This window comes from Pseudorasbora parva, chromosome 17, assembly GCF_024679245.1.
Source record: "Pseudorasbora parva isolate DD20220531a chromosome 17, ASM2467924v1, whole genome shotgun sequence".
Classification (NCBI taxonomy): Eukaryota; Metazoa; Chordata; class Actinopteri; order Cypriniformes; family Gobionidae; genus Pseudorasbora; species Pseudorasbora parva.
In genome coordinates, this window is record NC_090188.1 from 37,901,514 (window position 1) to 37,918,448 (window position 16,935).

Genomic DNA, 16,935 nt, shown 5'->3' on the forward strand with positions numbered 1-16,935 from the left:
CGGGACTAGCTGCAGACTGTTTTCAGAACTCATTCAGAACAAAAACAAAATGCATCTTTAAATTAAAGTCATGTAAGGTAATCTCTTTACCCCATGCAAAATGAGCAAAAATAAGCATGCTTATAATCATGGATAAGCAATGGTCTTGATTGAATACACAAAGATAATATTTGAAGGAAGTGTATGTAAGATTGTGGCCAAAACTGGTACTGCAATCTTTTTCAAATGACTGTGGAGAGGTGTATACCCCCCCCCCCCCCCCCGACTCGAGGTTGCCAGATTGGCTGCAGGATCAGCAGGAACGTTTGTAGATCTGCAGCTGTGGTAACTAGAGCAGATCTGGCAACCCGGATGCCCACACACTGCTGACTTCGTGATTGGTAGATAAATGGAGGGCGGAGCTTCAGGCCAAAACACAACATGTCAACATCAACATCAGAAATTAACTTAAGGAAATTTCTTAATGTCTAGTGACATATCAGTGCTATTTTATGATTCTTTGAAATACATTTCTTACATACAGTTCCTTTAATGTACAATAGCACTAGAGATTTTTTTTAGCTTCCATAAATGCATGTAAAAAAAAAACTGTTTGTTACCCTAGTAGTTTTGAGAAATTAGAGTTTTTTTTTGGAAGGGTACCATTGTGCTGATTGAAAAGATGCATGGAGCGTTTCATTATTATTTATAAAACCGGTGTGGGTATTTTTAAATTTTTATAGCAGTTGTGTTCCAATTTTATGTATTTATGTTTGCAGATGGACAAGCAAGAGCCCATTTTGGGTCTTCTGGTCACCACAGTGGAGGGCTCTGAGAAACAGTTATCATTTCGGTCACGTGACGTGATCACAAAGGCCACCATGATGGTCGGTGACAAGGTCCAGTTCAACATTTCCACCAACAGCTTAACGAAGGAGGAGTGGGCTGTGAATGTAGAGATCCTGCCAGAAACTTTCCTGACAGACTCTAAAGAGCAACGAAAGATAGTGAGTGTTCTTTTGTTGTTTTCATCCATGGTGATTAGGCTAGTTAACACAAGATGTTGAGTCTATATAAAATCTTGGTAGTTGTTTTGAAGTAGACACAACAGTTGATTAGCAGCTGCGCCCATATCTTGGTCTTAGCTTAACAGTTAGCTTGCATTTAGCTTTCTAAGGTTTGCACAATTAACTTGCACCATTGATCTTAATAATGGGACATTAAAGTTACAGGCAAGGAAATTCCATTAATTCAAAGCAAACATCGGAAGTGTAGGGAATGCGCCAAACTTTTTTTAGTTAAGCGTTGTTTGGAGTAACTATCAGTTCTACGAAAGATATAATAATTTATTAAGCCATTATAGCAGTGGTTCTCAATATTTTTGACTTGATAAGCCCCCCAATGAACAATCAACATTAACGCTTGTTCGGGACAAGTGGATTTTTTTGAAGGGGCAAGTGAAGCCATGTTTCATTACTTAATGATTCAGCGTTTTGAATCGGTTGACTAAAAGATTCATTGGCTCATTAATAAACAACTGCCTCATTTTTTAACGAATCGTTTGAATAAATGACTCAATTGCTCACTTATTAAGATGGTCACCTGCTGCCAGGTAGTTTAATTTCATATTTAAAGTATTATTCTTTCTTGTTGCCAGTGCTGATCTTTAAAATATGATCTTTGTACGGTATTTAAAGATTTATTTCTGCTTATGACATGCTTCCATCTATTAGGGTCTTGTTGTCAAGCTGGATGGTAATTTTGGGTTTATCAAGACACAACAGGACCCACAGCTATTATTTGACATAAGTGAAGTTATGGAGGACACCAAACTCACTTTGTCTGAGAAGGTTGAATTTACGTTAGTACCGGTAAGTTCTCAGCCGCTGAAACATCATGATCAACTCTGCATCATCTGTTGCTTTACATTATTACTGTGTTACTACAGTTACAAAATTTTGTTCATTAACCTTTTGTAACTGTTAAAAAATTTCATGCCCAGTATTTTGTTACTGTAGTTCTGGCTTTTGCTGGAAAAGTAAAGGATACATTTTGGATACTGATCTGTCAATCCAGCTTTTTGATATAATTGCTATACTATTTGAAGAGTGAAGTCGCTGAAGGGGGAAAGCGTGCTGTTAGAATCAGAAGGCTGAATGAAAGTGTCTTCACATCGGCACCAAAATTAGAGGCCTTTGGGGTCAAAGAGAAGGTGCAGTACATCAGTTTTTTTTTGTTGTAAAATTTACATACTAGGGCTTGCACGACTACTCGTTTTACTAATCATCCAAAAATGAGTTGGTGGGTCTAAACCTGATTAATATCAATACACTGTGCAGCACTAGGGGTCAAATTCATGTCCCTCTTGTTCAATTCCTTTTAGCATATGTGCAACATTTTAATAACTTCATTGTAGTGCGCAAGTATTTTGGCTTTTACATGAACAAAGACCATCTCATTTGTTTGGTCAGGGTTTCCCATTTTCACTTTTGTTGAATATATTTTTCCATGACCGGTTACTATACAAAATGAATAATATACAACAACACTGGGACAAAGTTTGAGGAAAGGGGAATTCTGCTGTCACCATGTATGGAATAATCCCAACTCAAGTGATGAGATCCACTACTAGTTGCCAAAGATCTAGGGCTGCCCTCAAAGAAAGATTTTCCTAGTCAACTAGAATGGGTTCATTTAAGTAATTAATCGATTGATTGCATGTTTATATTAATTAAATGACGACCATATAATAGAGGGTGGAATATATGCCTTACGCTCAAGTGCACACATAAAGCTCAGAGGAGCTTAAAGCCTAAAAGAGGCATTTTAAATGTTTATTAATAAACTGGTGTTTTCTGTGTCGGCAAATGTGTTGATGATGCTAAATCTCTGCTGTATTGTGAACGCGCCTATAGAGAGATGCATCTTTCATACGCATTACATAATCAGAGTATTTGTTTTTTATTTGAGTTTTAAAATTGAGCCTTTAAAATTGGACATTTTAAGATATCTATATACAGGGAGTGCAGAATTATTAGGCAAGTGGTATTTTTGAGGATTAATTTTATTATTGAACAACAACCATGTTCTCAATGAACACAAAAAAACTCATTAATATCAAAGCAGAATATTTTTGGAAGTTTTAGTTTTTAGTTTTAGCTATTTTAGGGGGATATCTGTGTGTGCAGGTGACTATTACTGTGCATAATTATTAGGCAACTTAACAAAAAACAAATTTATACCCATTTCAATTATTTATTTTTACCAGTGAAATCAATATAACATCTCAAAATTCACAAATATACATTTCTGACATTCAAAAACCAAACAAAAACAAATCAGTGACCAATATAGCCACCTTTCTTTGCAAGGACACTCAAAAGCCTGCCATCCATGGATTCTGTCAGTGTTTTGATCTGTTCACCATCAACATTGCGTGCAGCAGCAACCACAGCCTCCCAGACACTGTTCAGAGAGGTGTACTGTTTTCCCTCCTTGTAAATCGCACATTTGATGATGGACCACAGGTTCTCAATGGGGTTCAGATCAGGTGAACAAGGAGGCCATATAATTAGATTTTCTTCTTTTATACCCTTTCTTGCCAGCCACGCTGTGGAGTACTTGGACGCGTGTGATGGAGCATTGTCCTGCATGAAAATCATGTTTTTCTTGAAGGATGCAGACTTCTTCCTGTACCACTGCTTGAAGAAGGTGTCTTCCAGAAACTGGCAGTAGGTCTGGGAGTTGAGCTTGACTCCATCCTCAACCCGAAAAGGCCCCACAAGCTCATCTTTGATGATACCAGCCCAAACCAGTACTCCACCTCCACCTTGCTGGCGTCTGAGTCGGACTGGAGCTCTGCCCTTTACCAATCCAGCCACGGGCCCATCCATCTGGCCCATTAAGACTCACTCTCATTTCATCAGTCCATAAAACCTTAGAAAAATCAGTCTTGAGATATTTCTTGGCCCAGTCTTGACGTTTCAGCTTGTGTGTCTTGTTCAGTGGTGGTCGACTTTCTGCCTTTCTTACCTTGGCCATGTCTCTGAGTATTGCACACCTTGTGCTTTTGGGCACTCCAGTGATGTTGCAGCTCTGAAATATGGCCAAACTGGTGGCAAGTGGCATCTTGGCAGCTGCACGCTTGCCTTTTCTCAGTTCACGGGCAGTTATTTCCTGTATACATTTCCACACTCCGCACAAACACTTGAATATGCGCCTAATAATAGCGCACATGCATCTAGGTTAATGAGCAGCCATGTAAAGTTGCTACTAGCATGTTTCAAATGATAGTTCATATTTGAGGCAGATAGATGATGGTCTAAAGTTTGGATTTCCTGCCCGATATACTGTAATTACCACAAAAATACGCTGTTAACAAGTTTTTTCTGCGACTAACCGACTAATAGCACTTTGAGATTTTCTTTAAAATGTAAAGTGCTTTATAAATAAAATGTATTATTATTATTATTATTAATAAAGTCTTGATTGACTAAGAGGCCATACTCACAAAGACATGTTTAGCTGTATCGTATCGGCATTTCATCCAGACAGATCCGGTGTTTTGGTTTCCAGATTGGATGAATCTGAATACAGCCAATCCGTATATTTTGTGAAACAATTTCATCACCTCATGTCTCAGCCCTAGTCAGACACTGCATGCACATGCTCCGAGTCTTCTCTGTTTTTAGTACATCTCTTTGGCAGAATTACAGTGCCACATGTATCACTGGTCACTGGTCTGGAAGTATACTACATCGTTTTTGTTTCACTGGTTTCATGTGTATATATATATATTTCTTGAGATGAGTTTATGGAATCTGATTGGGAAAGCTCTGGCTTTGTGTGGATGTGTCCTAAACCTCTTCTAGTCGACTATTTGGGGGCAGTCTTCGAAAGATCCCAAAGTTGTGGCAGAATAATGACAAGTATCAGAACTAATCGACTAGTTAGTGCAACCCCTAGTTTGTAGAATAAAAAGTTTATCAGTAATTTTCAGTGGTTTAGTTGATTGTTACATGTGAGTTCTACCGTATTTGCTTGGCTGCCTGCAGAAGAAAATGACCATCAAACTGCTGAAGGATCCAAAAGAACAAATCAAGGAAGAGGTCAAAACAGGGGGCAAAAGCAGTGAATCGATGGATGTAGAGTAAGTAAATCATGAGTAAGTAGGTCAGTTTAGCCCATTAGTGTTTAGATGATAGTAAAACAATAAGTCTCTTTTCTGTCATAGATTGAAGCGAAATGTTTGGTCACAATGCAAATATGTGCCCCTAAACTAACCACAGCAGTTACTTTGATCTGTCTTTATATCTTCAATCATTTGCTGTATCCAGTATGTCTGACAGAAAATAATAAATAATTTGTTTTTTAAAATGTTGTTAAAATGTAACTTAGTTATTATTTATGTTTGGAATGGAGAATAAATGTGATGATAACGTGTTTTCACATAGTGATAATAGTTACATCTGTATATCTTGAGTCTTTCCAATGAAAAATGTTCTGTAAAGGCTTGTCATTGTAAAAAAAATCATATTTGGTTTGGATACTTGTATATTGTAATTAATGTTGTTAGTTATCAATATAGTATGTATATTTTTTACATTGTAGAAATTCCACATTTCTCAGTAGTTATTTTTAAATATTATATTGTCCTTATGTTGTAACATTCAATAGATTTTAATGTGATTTTTCTTGACAATTTCTTGATCTTTAGCAACTCAAATAAGGGAAAAGACAAAGTGTCACCATCTTTGTCATCTGTAAAAGATCTGAAGAAGGAAAGCGAAATTAAACAAGAAAGGAGCACAGCTAAAGGTGATCGAGCGCGGAGCAGAAGCAGGGAAAATAGTCGACGTAGGTATAGTCGGAGCAGAAGCAGAGAAAGTGGCAGACGCAGATATAGTCGCAGCAGGAGCAGAAGCCTGAGCCGAGACCGAAGCAGGAGCTACTATGTCAGAAACCGAAGCTGCAGCCGTGAGATGAGGGAAGGTCGATACAGACACAAACGCAGTCGTAGCAAAGAGCGGTCCGAGAGACACAGACGGAGTAGAAGTCGCAGCAGAAGCAGAGAAAGGGGAACCCAAAGTGCCAGGAAGAGAAGCCGCAGCCCATCCGACAGATATGATCGCCATGCAAAACAAAGCAGCAGTAAAGATTCAAGCAACAAAAGCAGAGCTAAAAGCCCTGATAATGTAGATGATGAATTATTGAAAAAAAAGAAAGAGCTAATGGAACTCAACGAAATGATTGCACGCAAGAAAGCTATTGTTGCTATGGAGCAAAAAGCAAAAAAGATTGAACCTGAGGATGAGGTAGATGGAAAAAGTGGAGTTACAACATTTGATTATGATCATGTGCATCGTGAAAACGTGTGGATGCCTGACCTAAAACCAGTGAAGTCCATCTTGAAGAAGCATTCTGAACCTCAAGCTGATCATCCATCTCAGGTTTGTCTTTACTTGGGCTCCTAGCTTTCGTTTTGCATCTTAATTTTCTCTTGCATATCTCATGGTGTCTCTTATATTCTTTAAGGCTCCTGCAAGCAAGGAAACTACTGCTCCGTTAAAGAGTGAGAGTCAAGAGATGCAAATGGGATACCGTCAACAGACTAGTGCTTTTGGCTCAAATACACCTGGCTGCTCTACATTTGAAAGTAATTCGGAGAGGACTTTGACCACTGCATGGTCTGAGAAGTTTCACGATCAAGAATTGGTGAAAAAAAAGAAGCGATTAGAAGAACTCAGTGAATCCATAGCACGCAAAAGAGCGATATTTGCCTTGGAACAGAAGATCAAAGTTGTTCAGGAAGTGCCTGAAATGAAAGCGGAATATGAGTATGACGCTCAAACATTTTTAATGTCTAAAGGGAACTTATGGAGCTCTGAATTAAAACCTGATGTTCAGCCGAAAAAGTCAATTTTGAAGAAGCGCTCAGAGATTCTCAGCTCTCAGGTTTGTTCATTGTAAAGGATATTATAAAGATTAGCACTCCATGGTGGGAAAAACAGCTTAAGGTGGTGAAGGTTTTTAAAACATGGTAGCTGGGTAATTACTGGTAGTTTTCCAGGTTATGTGCCTCACCAGCTGGTCGGATTTTGGCCGAGATGGTATTCTACGTTGTGACCCAACCATTTTACGGTCCGATCTGATTGATAAAATTACTGTTTTGGGTCATCTAGAAACCATATCAAACCAACTACCATCTGAAGCTTGTTTTAGCTGGATGTCCCAGCAGTGCTATGAAAAATACTTCTGAAGCGCTTTTCCACCATCTGGCTGAACAGTTCTAGGCATGATGAGTTTGGTACCAGAGCATTTTCCATCCGGCTCAGAATGGTACCATTGCAAACAATTACATGCACAAACTTTTCAAGGCTTTTAGCCAACTGTACTCTGGTGTTGGTGAAAAAGCTTTAGTGATGTGCAAAACTGTTTTTCATCAACAATAACCATTTGGCTTAATGGTGGAAAAGCGCTATTGGAAGCCAGAGTAAGCACAATGTTTTAAGGAAAAGCTACTTGTCTCTACAGTGTAATTTGGGGGAGGAAAATTGTTTGTATTTTTTTATTTGTATTACTATTTGTATCTTTGCAGAGTGAGACAGCATCAGTCAATGAATATGGTCATCCATGTCAGGATGATTCTAATTTTACAAAGATACTTTCTCAGACGACAGCAGCTTCGCCATTTAACAGGCCCTCAAATCCACAGCCTATTCATCCTGGTACTTTTGGCTTTTTCAAGCAGATTATGGAGTCTTCAGCAGCCTCACAAGTGTCTCAATCGCCTCCTTTTAACAAACTAGTAATCCCACAGCCTCTTACGCAAGCCTCCAGTTCAAGGCCTTTGCATGACCAGAAATCTTCAAACGTGTCCAAAGGTAATCATTCTCATGATGAGCAACAGGGGGCAACAACTCGCCAACCTCATGGTCATCCCCATAGCAGTAACCCTTCAACGAGTCAGACTTTACCATCCAGTCAAAACCGCAATCTTACAACTCAAATGGAACGCTTCCTTAGTGCTCTCAACAAGGCTGACACCAGTGTTGTCAACTCATTGTTTCAAGAGGCAAGAAAGGATCTGGCTTCAATGAACATAAAGAAACCCCCTCAACCACAATTAGATAGAAACATACCCTTCATGGATGAAATATATGATCCTTTTAAGGAAGATGAAGACAATGATCAGCCTTCCTTTATGGTTAAACCCTCTGGCCAAGAACGAGTTAAAAACCCTGTGAAGATTGAAACCCATTTGAATGACCCTAGCAAAGATGACCTCTTGCCTCATGAAAGAGCTGTTCAGGATGGTAGTGGTTTTTCTCAACTTGTTGGAATGAAGTATGGTGTAGATCCTACTGCAAAAGCTGAAAAGAAAAGTCCATATGGGCATCCGATAGTTTCAGAAAATTGGAGCATGCATAAAGAACCAAATCAGTTCTCTGAGCAATGGAATCCGTATGATGAGGGCACCGATCCGTATGCAACAGAGCACAGACATTACACTGATGATCACAGTGTGTATAGGGAGCGTAGTCAGTCTGTTGAGTACCAGAAAGTCAATCCAAATGTCCTGCTTGCTTGCGGAGAGGACAGAGAGATGCCTGATAGTAATTTTGACACAAGCTTAGCCCGTCAGCAGTCCGAAGAAAGCAATGAAGAGAGAGACAGAAAGTCAGAGAACTTTGAAAAAATTCAGAGTCTTCTTCAGACGATAGGGCTTCATCTAGACACAGCAGAGGTTAGCAAATTAGCAGACAGGACACAAGAGCGGTTGTATGGTAAGATGAGAAAACCTCACAGTGCATCATCTTACTCCTTTGACCAAAAAAGGGAGCGATCAGGGAGCCAATCTGAGCAAAGGGGTAGTAGTAGTAGGGCAGATTCCTCAGACTCTGAAGGAGTCCGATCTGTTTCCCCAGCTCATTCCTCGAATCGTAAGGTTTACATGAGCTACAAGGACTCTGTCAAATACAAAGACCAGCACAAAGTGGAAGATTTAGACCTAACTAGCATCAAGAGAACCGTGATGAATTTGAAACCAACAGAAGACAAACAAGATCCTTACGAAACTTCATCTGAGCCGACCGCAGTTTCTCAAGTTCCGTTCCAACCAGGGACCTGTTTAACCACCATTCAACCTGATAGTTCCCAGTATGCCCAAAATTCCAATGTTCCCCCCTTTTCTGCTTCACAATATGCACATTATCAAAGCAGTGATCAACAGTTTTGGGGAGTGGCCCCTGGTATGAACCCTTATGGAACTGTACCTCAATCCCCTAATCTAGGTTACACTAGTGGTCTCCAAGCAATGCCTCAACATATGATGCCCACTTATAGTTCGTACAATGCACAAATGGCCAATCAATATGGTGTGCAGCCTCCACTCTCCATGCCATATCAGTATGGTCCTTCACCTTCTCAGAACCCTCTCCACCTCTCTTCAATGGGCACTTCCTACGATAACCAAGCAGTTCAGCAAATCCCAACAAAGCCTGTTAGGTGCCTCAAAACAATACAAACAGTCAAGGCATGTCAGACAATTCAAACAGTTAAAGCGGCGCCTGCTAGCTTACTTGTTAGCATACAGCCTATAGAGGACAATCAAGCAAAAAGTACATCGGAAGAAACCGAGAATAAACAGGTTCCTACCATAACAGAAGACGACATCAAGGCTAAGCAGAAGAAACGGGTATGACATCTTTCTTCAAACTTCTCACTTGAGGAATCCTTTGTTCTGTGATCCTTAGTATCCATGTTATACTTAATAATATTCTCATGTTACACTTTGCTTTGTAATTCTGTGATGTGGCAAATATCGGAAGCAATTCAAGGACAATGTTGCATTGAGCTAATTGTCTTCAGCGTATAAACGCACCTGTAACATTTGGAACCTGTGATAAATCTACTGATTGTTTTAGCACAATTCTGTCAGTGAGAGTTTTGTTCTTATGTGATTGTGCTCTGGGCAGCTTGAACAGTTTAACCAGAGAATGAAGCTGAAGAAAGAACAGCAAATGGAAGCCCAGCGAGTACGTGGACAAAATCGGAATTCAGCTACAGGTATTAGTATTTCCAGGAGTCTTTAGGTTCAGGCACTTATTGACTTCTTTATTATTAATTGAGCTTCAGATGTAATTACTGCATAGTTTTTATTTTATTTTATTATTTTGTCTTGCAAGAAACTTAGTCATCCAGCCCAGTCATATTATTCCCAAGAAAAATGTATTCAGGTAGTTCATAGATCATTATGGGGACAATATGAGATAATAATGGAGCTTTATTAGTCCTAAACTAGCCATTTATCATGAGTTCAGGAAATAGTATTTTGGAATGTTTTTGGTAAATGGCAGACCTTGAAATTAGAATCTTGATTAATTTGTGAAAAAAAATGGTAATGGCTTTTAAACAGTGATATTATGTTTTAAAGTATTGGATTTTTTCAGAGGGCAAGCTAGAAAAAACTTACACTGTCTACACTGGATTTGCGGATTAGAAGTAGATTGGTTGCAATATATTCAGTGGCGCTGTCTACACCACAAGTCTCTGTTACGCTACTTTGGAATGCACTTTCTGTTAACAGTTGCCAGTTTTAGATCCATTTCTTACACTGTTTTTTATTTATTTACATTTTTTAAAATTAGATAATATCTGAATGCTTTGCAGTGCATTTATTTTAAGGTGTGGTCGCATTTATCATTGCTAAGGTTTTTGCCATTGAAATCCAGTAATTTGAATAGGAATCCACATGATCAGATGAGGGTGAAATATTTCCCCAAATTTCACAAGTGTTCAGCTGGTCACGTAAATTCACCGCATTGCCCAACAGAAATCTGCTTGGTTTGAAGGTGACTTCTGCGTAAGCTGCAAAATTTCGCTAATGTGACCGCACCTTTACTTCAAAGTCATGGTTTGGTGATGGGTAAATGTAATTGTATCAACAACAAAAAAAGGCTATTCTAAAATAGCTCATGCTAAGTCAATAATTTTGCTGAAAATAAATTAGGATATATCCATGATTTGAGTCCTGGTTGGGGCATCGGCTTCAACGCTTCTAGTGTAGACAATCGCAAGCCGACTCAACGCCAGTCGCTTCCTGTGTAGACGTGTTCTAACTTCTCGCAAAACAAGATGCAGATCAGATGGTAGATAAGGTAAATTGTACCTTATGGGCCAGATTTACTATACAGGGCAAATTGGCGTGAACACAATTCCCAAAACTGGCAGATGGGAGTGGAAAGTTCCATCCGTGATCAATTGAAGATCCACCAAACGTCTGGCTTAAGACATGCTTTTTAATGCAGTAAATAATGGCGCAAACACCAATAAATTGACGAGCACAAACCTTAGTAAATCACCTTGCACGAATCAATTTAAAAAAAAAATTGTCTTGTAGGGAAACTCCTACAAATTCAAATTCAATAAGTTCAGCTGCAAAAGTAACTGTCCACACCTTTTCAGCTGTAATTTTTCAGTGTCCCTTTTGTCAATCCCGACAGGAGTTTAGGGTTTGCGTTGGTGCAAGCTGTTAGTAAATCTGGCCCTAATTCTCTTATTTGTCAACCCAAATTAGACGAGGCTTGTCAGGATTAGGTACAGGTCTTCTGGTATAAATATCTCTTGGTAGGTCTTGAAATGATGTTTATGGACAACCCTTTTTTTAAACAAAACAAATGTTGCCTGTTGAGGTTAATGTACACCCTATATTGTAACACATTTACAGGTAAAATTTCCCCCAGTGAGATAAAGAATGTGTGGATATGTGGCCACTCTCTTGTGTTTTGGGCTGAGAAGAGGGCAACTTCCCCTGAGTTTGGAGTGCAGTTGGGCATGCACCCGAACTGTGTGCGCGTCTGGTGGAAGGGCGTGCAGGGCATGACGTGGCAACAACTTGTACCTTTGCTGCACCAGCTCAAAGACAACTGGCCCAAACCGGATGTGCTTATAATCCACTTGGGTGGAAATGACATTAGCACAACTGCTCCAGAAGCCTTTATTGAGACTGTGCAGAAAGATATGATCTCGCTGAAGAGCATATTCCCCCAATGCCTGCTGGTGTGGTCCAGCATCCTCTCACGACGGTCCTGGAGGGGTACAGAAGATAGCAAAGAAATGGACATCATTCGTATGGCCATTAATAACAGTATAGAAGGAATGATGCCAGAACTGGGTGGCTCTGGTTTGAGCCATGGCAACATAAAGTCTCATTTGGGACACTACAGACCAGATGGGGTTCACCTCTCTGGGAAGGGCATTGACATCTTCAATCTCAACCTACAGGCTTTTCTGGAGAAATGGGAGCATGAGACGAATAAGACAGAGACATCTGACCCATCTGTTTGAGATGGGGAAGTTCCTCAAACGCTCATGTGTTTTATTCAGCTAATGCAGCTGTCAACTTGTACAGTGCCATGTCTTTTTTCTTTTTTTCTAAATGCAAAATGAATTGTTATACAGCTTTTGTTGAATGAAAGATCATCAGATTTTTTTTCTATACATACAAATTACAGAAATATTTTGCAAGAATGTTAGACTTACGTTTTTACTTGTTGTTTTATACATTTAGTTTAATGACAAATAAAGACGTGATAATTCAATCAGCTTTACCCTACTGTTGTCTTTTGATAAGGAGTAGACTTTGCTTTGTGTCATACACTTGGATTTCAAATATAAAGAGTTATCTATAACTCCCCTTGTGTAATTCATTTTAATCTTAGAACATTTTGCTATCAGGAAGTGTCAGCTCCATTTAACACATTTTACAGTGATTAAATGCATTCCAGGAAATGATGAGAAGTATTCAGATGCTCTCTGGGTCTGTTAGAGAAATATCCTCTCATGATTTCTAAAGCTTTAGATCAGTGAAACCAAACCGATGTGTGTGCCACAGGGGGTCGTTTTTAAATGTGTGCTGAAATCTGTACCAGTGATTGTTTTCACTTATTTACATTCCACCATAAATATTGTAAATACCTTTAATATATAAACGTGTACTTTATTGTAGAAGCTGTTGGGAGTCTGCTCAGTCATAGAAACAATGACTTCTTGAACAGAAAAAATACACCCACAATTATAGGATGACGAAAAATAACTTTAATTGATTAAACTCGTCTTGTAAGATCATTTTCCATCGTTAATCACTTAATGTCTGGACTGCTTAATTATGAGAGAGGTTTAGTTACAGCATTGGTCTATTTCTTTCTATGGCTGTTGTTTCATTTCTTTTTCTTTGCACATTTAAGATGTCAATACAAGCATGTAAGTATTAAGAACGTGAAAGAGGAATTGGGCAAAATCCTCAGATCTCCCATAAAAACACTTTCACTACACGTTTAAAGAGCCTATTTTTTTCTCCATCAAAGGATTTCCATCACAAACTGCCTGGGATGATTCACACACACCGCTAGACTAGAGCGAAAAGTTCACACTTCTTATTTGGGGCAAAGCACTGACGGGTGCAATCTTGTGAAATTTGTTAAATTTGGCAGACTGATAGTGGACAGTCCAAACATTCACCTCAGCAAATTTGGAGTCACCAACTTAATCCCTCTAGTGCCACCTATTGTTCAAATTTTCAATTACATTTATGCTAATAACCATAAGGACTACAAACATAATTTCTGCCAAATTTTTTCCTGCCCAAAAAAACCCCTACTTTGTAAAACTCCTAGACAGTTTTTCCGATTTTCATTAAAATCGAATCGGGTCATCTGACCATGCTAGCAAAACGGTATCAAAAGCTTTTTGATAAACCCTATCCTTGAACACCCTTGAACAATGCGTGACCTAATGTGATGAAGAGCATGCCAAATTGGACTATATCTTTGCAACACTTAAATGTATTCAGACCAAATGTCATCCCAAACTTGACCAAGCTATACATGCAGCATTATGGCACAGCACCACCTACTGGTCAGGAGATTAAAACTATATTTTTTGCTTTTAAATTCTGAATAGTTTGCCCAAAAATCATAAAAGCATACTTTCCTTTATTAACTATTGTGGGAGTCATCCATTTTGAATTTAGTTTTAAAATGCTGTATTTTAAGAGTGCATTATTGTATTATCATCGGGACCTTGCCCTAGAGGTACTCAAAACATTTCAAGAGAGTGCCACCTTGTGGCCCAAAGGTATAATGAAGTTTACAAAAATGCTAATAACTTTGTTTAATTTTGCCCATTTTAATGAAACTGGTCTTGATAGATTCTTTGGGTCATATTAAGAACAATGATACCAGTGGTGCCATATTTTCTCAGACGTGCTCTCCGCCATTTTGAATTTCTTTGAAAACCTGCTTTTTCGAACTCCTCTAACACTGTTGTTCAAATTTTTACCAAAGTTTACTTCTCTTCAGACCATGCCGGCAAAAAGTTCTCAAAAGCGTTTCAATAGATGAAGCTGTTCTCAAAACGTCAACGAATTTGTGCGGATGATGCCAAGCTTTTTCTGTAGATGTAACTGCAACGCTTTGGCATATTGAAACCAAACTTTTTGTCATTGTCCCCTTACACTGGCCACACCATGACACTTTGATAACAGCGCCACCTATTGGTCAAAATCGATAAGCAAGGTAATTATTTTTATTTGTTAGCTATCAGCCACTTTTACAAAAATAATATCAAAGCATCTTTAATGATTTGTTGCCAAGTTTTTTTTTTAAGCTCCTAGCTACGCTTGCGTGTTGCATCGTTCATTTTTGTGCTTTTCCCTGATAATTTCTGCTTGCTGCTATATTTTTCTCTTTATGTTATAGGTAAAATCTTGGTTCGTAGTAATCGATTTAAAAGTCTAGGGCCTGGTTTCACAGGGTTGAGATTAAGCCAGGATTATGCTTTAGTTCAATTAGGACATTTAAGTAGCTTTTATAAATGTGCCTTAGAAAATAACATTACTGTGTCCATCTTGAGACAAACAATAGCACGTTTTAATTTGCTTTCAGTTTAATCAGTCTGGCACTTGGCTTTAGTCTAGCCTGTGAAACCAGAGGTGTCCTTTTTAACATTTTAATGTTATTTCACTCATGTTAACCTTTCTTGGTATGTCCCTCTGTTGTCTCTGTTTATTCTTCCATCCAAATGCAAATGTAATCATCTTGGTCTCTATGTCTCTTGGAATCAGAATCAGTAAGAAAACACACACTGTGGATTTCTCCAGGTAAGTGGTTGTTCTCGCTCAATGAACGTCTTTTTGAGTTGGTAGATTTCACATAATTGTAGTATAAAGCAACAATAACGTCATGTTTTGAACTGAAGTGAAATGTCTGTGGCTGTTCCTTTGTAATAAATCAATGAGTTAAAATATGGAAGTTGTGGAAAATAATCTGTAGTAGTAGGCTATATATTTTTCTATACTCTGTGTGTGTGTGTGTGTGTGTGTGTGTGTGTGTGTGTGTGTAAAATATACATGTGTGATATCTTTTGGATATTCTCTGAATCCTGCTTATTTAAATAATGTCAATACATGAATGAACCAGGAACTCCTGAAGTTGAAATTGAAGCAGATAACATGGTGAGATGACTGCTTTAGATCATTACATGAAGGCGAGGATTTTTTTAAATACCAAGACTCTCTTGCATGCCCTAAGAGAGCAGGGTCATATAGATTGCGTGGGTGATGACCAGTGTGGAAAACACCTGATAAACGTGTCTCGGGTGTGATTTAAACATTAATCTGTTATAAAGTGCCATGGTTTTAATATCCTACAAATGAGTAATGGTGAGAAGCTCTTGCAGTGCCATGTTTAATGGACTGACACTGATGTGAAGTTCTTCTTCAGACCAGGATTCATCAAATGTGCTTTACGACCAAGAACTGCTCTTTTGGTGACTAGATTTACTTCTATGTACTGTATGGTAGCAAAATATGTATTTCTACTCGTATTTTGCTGGTTTCCTAATCTACTTGCCATTGTGTACTGCAGTGATTGTTGGCTCTGATAAACGCTGCTGCTTTTGATAAAAGCATCTACTAAATGCATGAATGTAAATGTTTTCTCTCCCAATTAGAGGAAAAATATTTGGTTTTGTTGGAAAATGTATAATTATTAATATTAAAGAAATGTCTAAATAAACAGCACATTGTTTCAGACTCAATCAAGGTTATTTTTATTTTTTTAATCTTAATTTTTTCACCACATACGCCACTCAGACATGAGGACAAGAACATTAAGTTAAAGGGTTGGGGTCCATTGGTAAAGAGAAGATAATGACAAACTCCTGAACACTCTCCCAGAAGTCAGAAAATTTGGGATAGTGGCAAAAAGTGCAGTTCTGGACCAGGGAGTTCTTTGCACTACCTTGAATTGAATGAGTGTGCCTTTAATTGATGATGAATGTATTTTGGCAAGGAATGGGTCCCCAATATTTTTCTCAAGTACCAGATTAAGCTCCTCACAAAGCATCGGGATTGTTTAGTATTAGAGATCGCCCCTTTCATAAATTTGTGATATTCTAAAATAGCCTCAGGAATATTCTGAGGTAGCAGCCAAGGGAAACTGCTATCAATAAAGTTTTGTATCTGAAAGTATCTACATAAATGAGAGCTGGTTAAGTCAAAGTATCTTGAAGTTGAATAAAGGATGCAAAAGTATTATCTATATACACTTATCAGGCATAACATTATAACCACCTTCCTAATATTGTGTTGGTCCCCCTTTTGCTGCCAAAACAGCCCTTACCCATTGAGGCATGGACTCCACTAGACCCCTGAAGGTTTGCTGTGGTGTCTGGCATCAAGATGTAAGCAGCAGATCCTTTAAGTCCTGTAAGTTGTGTGGTGGGGCTTCATGGATCGGACTTGTTTGTTCAGCACATCCCACAGATGCTCGATTGGATTGAGATCTGAGGAATTTGGAGACCAAATCAACACCTCAAACTCGTTGTGTTCCTCAAACCATTCCTCTGTGACACCTTTTTATCAGAACCAGCATTAACTTCTTGAGCAATTTGAGC

The 16,935-nt window shown here is 38.6% G+C and overlaps 1 protein-coding gene across 1 annotated transcript in view; it reads left to right on the forward strand.

Annotated features, from left to right (window-relative positions):
• si:dkeyp-121d4.3 (uncharacterized) overlaps positions 1-13,575 on the forward strand; it is a 40,813-nt gene extending 27,238 nt beyond the window's left edge. Inside the window, exons 11-19 of the mRNA XM_067422597.1 lie at positions 759-986; positions 1,713-1,850; positions 2,087-2,191; positions 5,034-5,128; positions 5,696-6,428; positions 6,514-6,933; positions 7,577-9,676; positions 9,957-10,047; positions 11,708-13,575. Of these exons, the coding sequence (XP_067278698.1) occupies positions 759-986; positions 1,713-1,850; positions 2,087-2,191; positions 5,034-5,128; positions 5,696-6,428; positions 6,514-6,933; positions 7,577-9,676; positions 9,957-10,047; positions 11,708-12,327 (4,530 nt within the window). The 3' untranslated portion in view covers positions 12,328-13,575. The remainder of the gene's footprint in view (positions 1-758; positions 987-1,712; positions 1,851-2,086; positions 2,192-5,033; positions 5,129-5,695; positions 6,429-6,513; positions 6,934-7,576; positions 9,677-9,956; positions 10,048-11,707) is intronic.
• Positions 13,576-16,935: the final 3,360 nt, after the last annotated feature.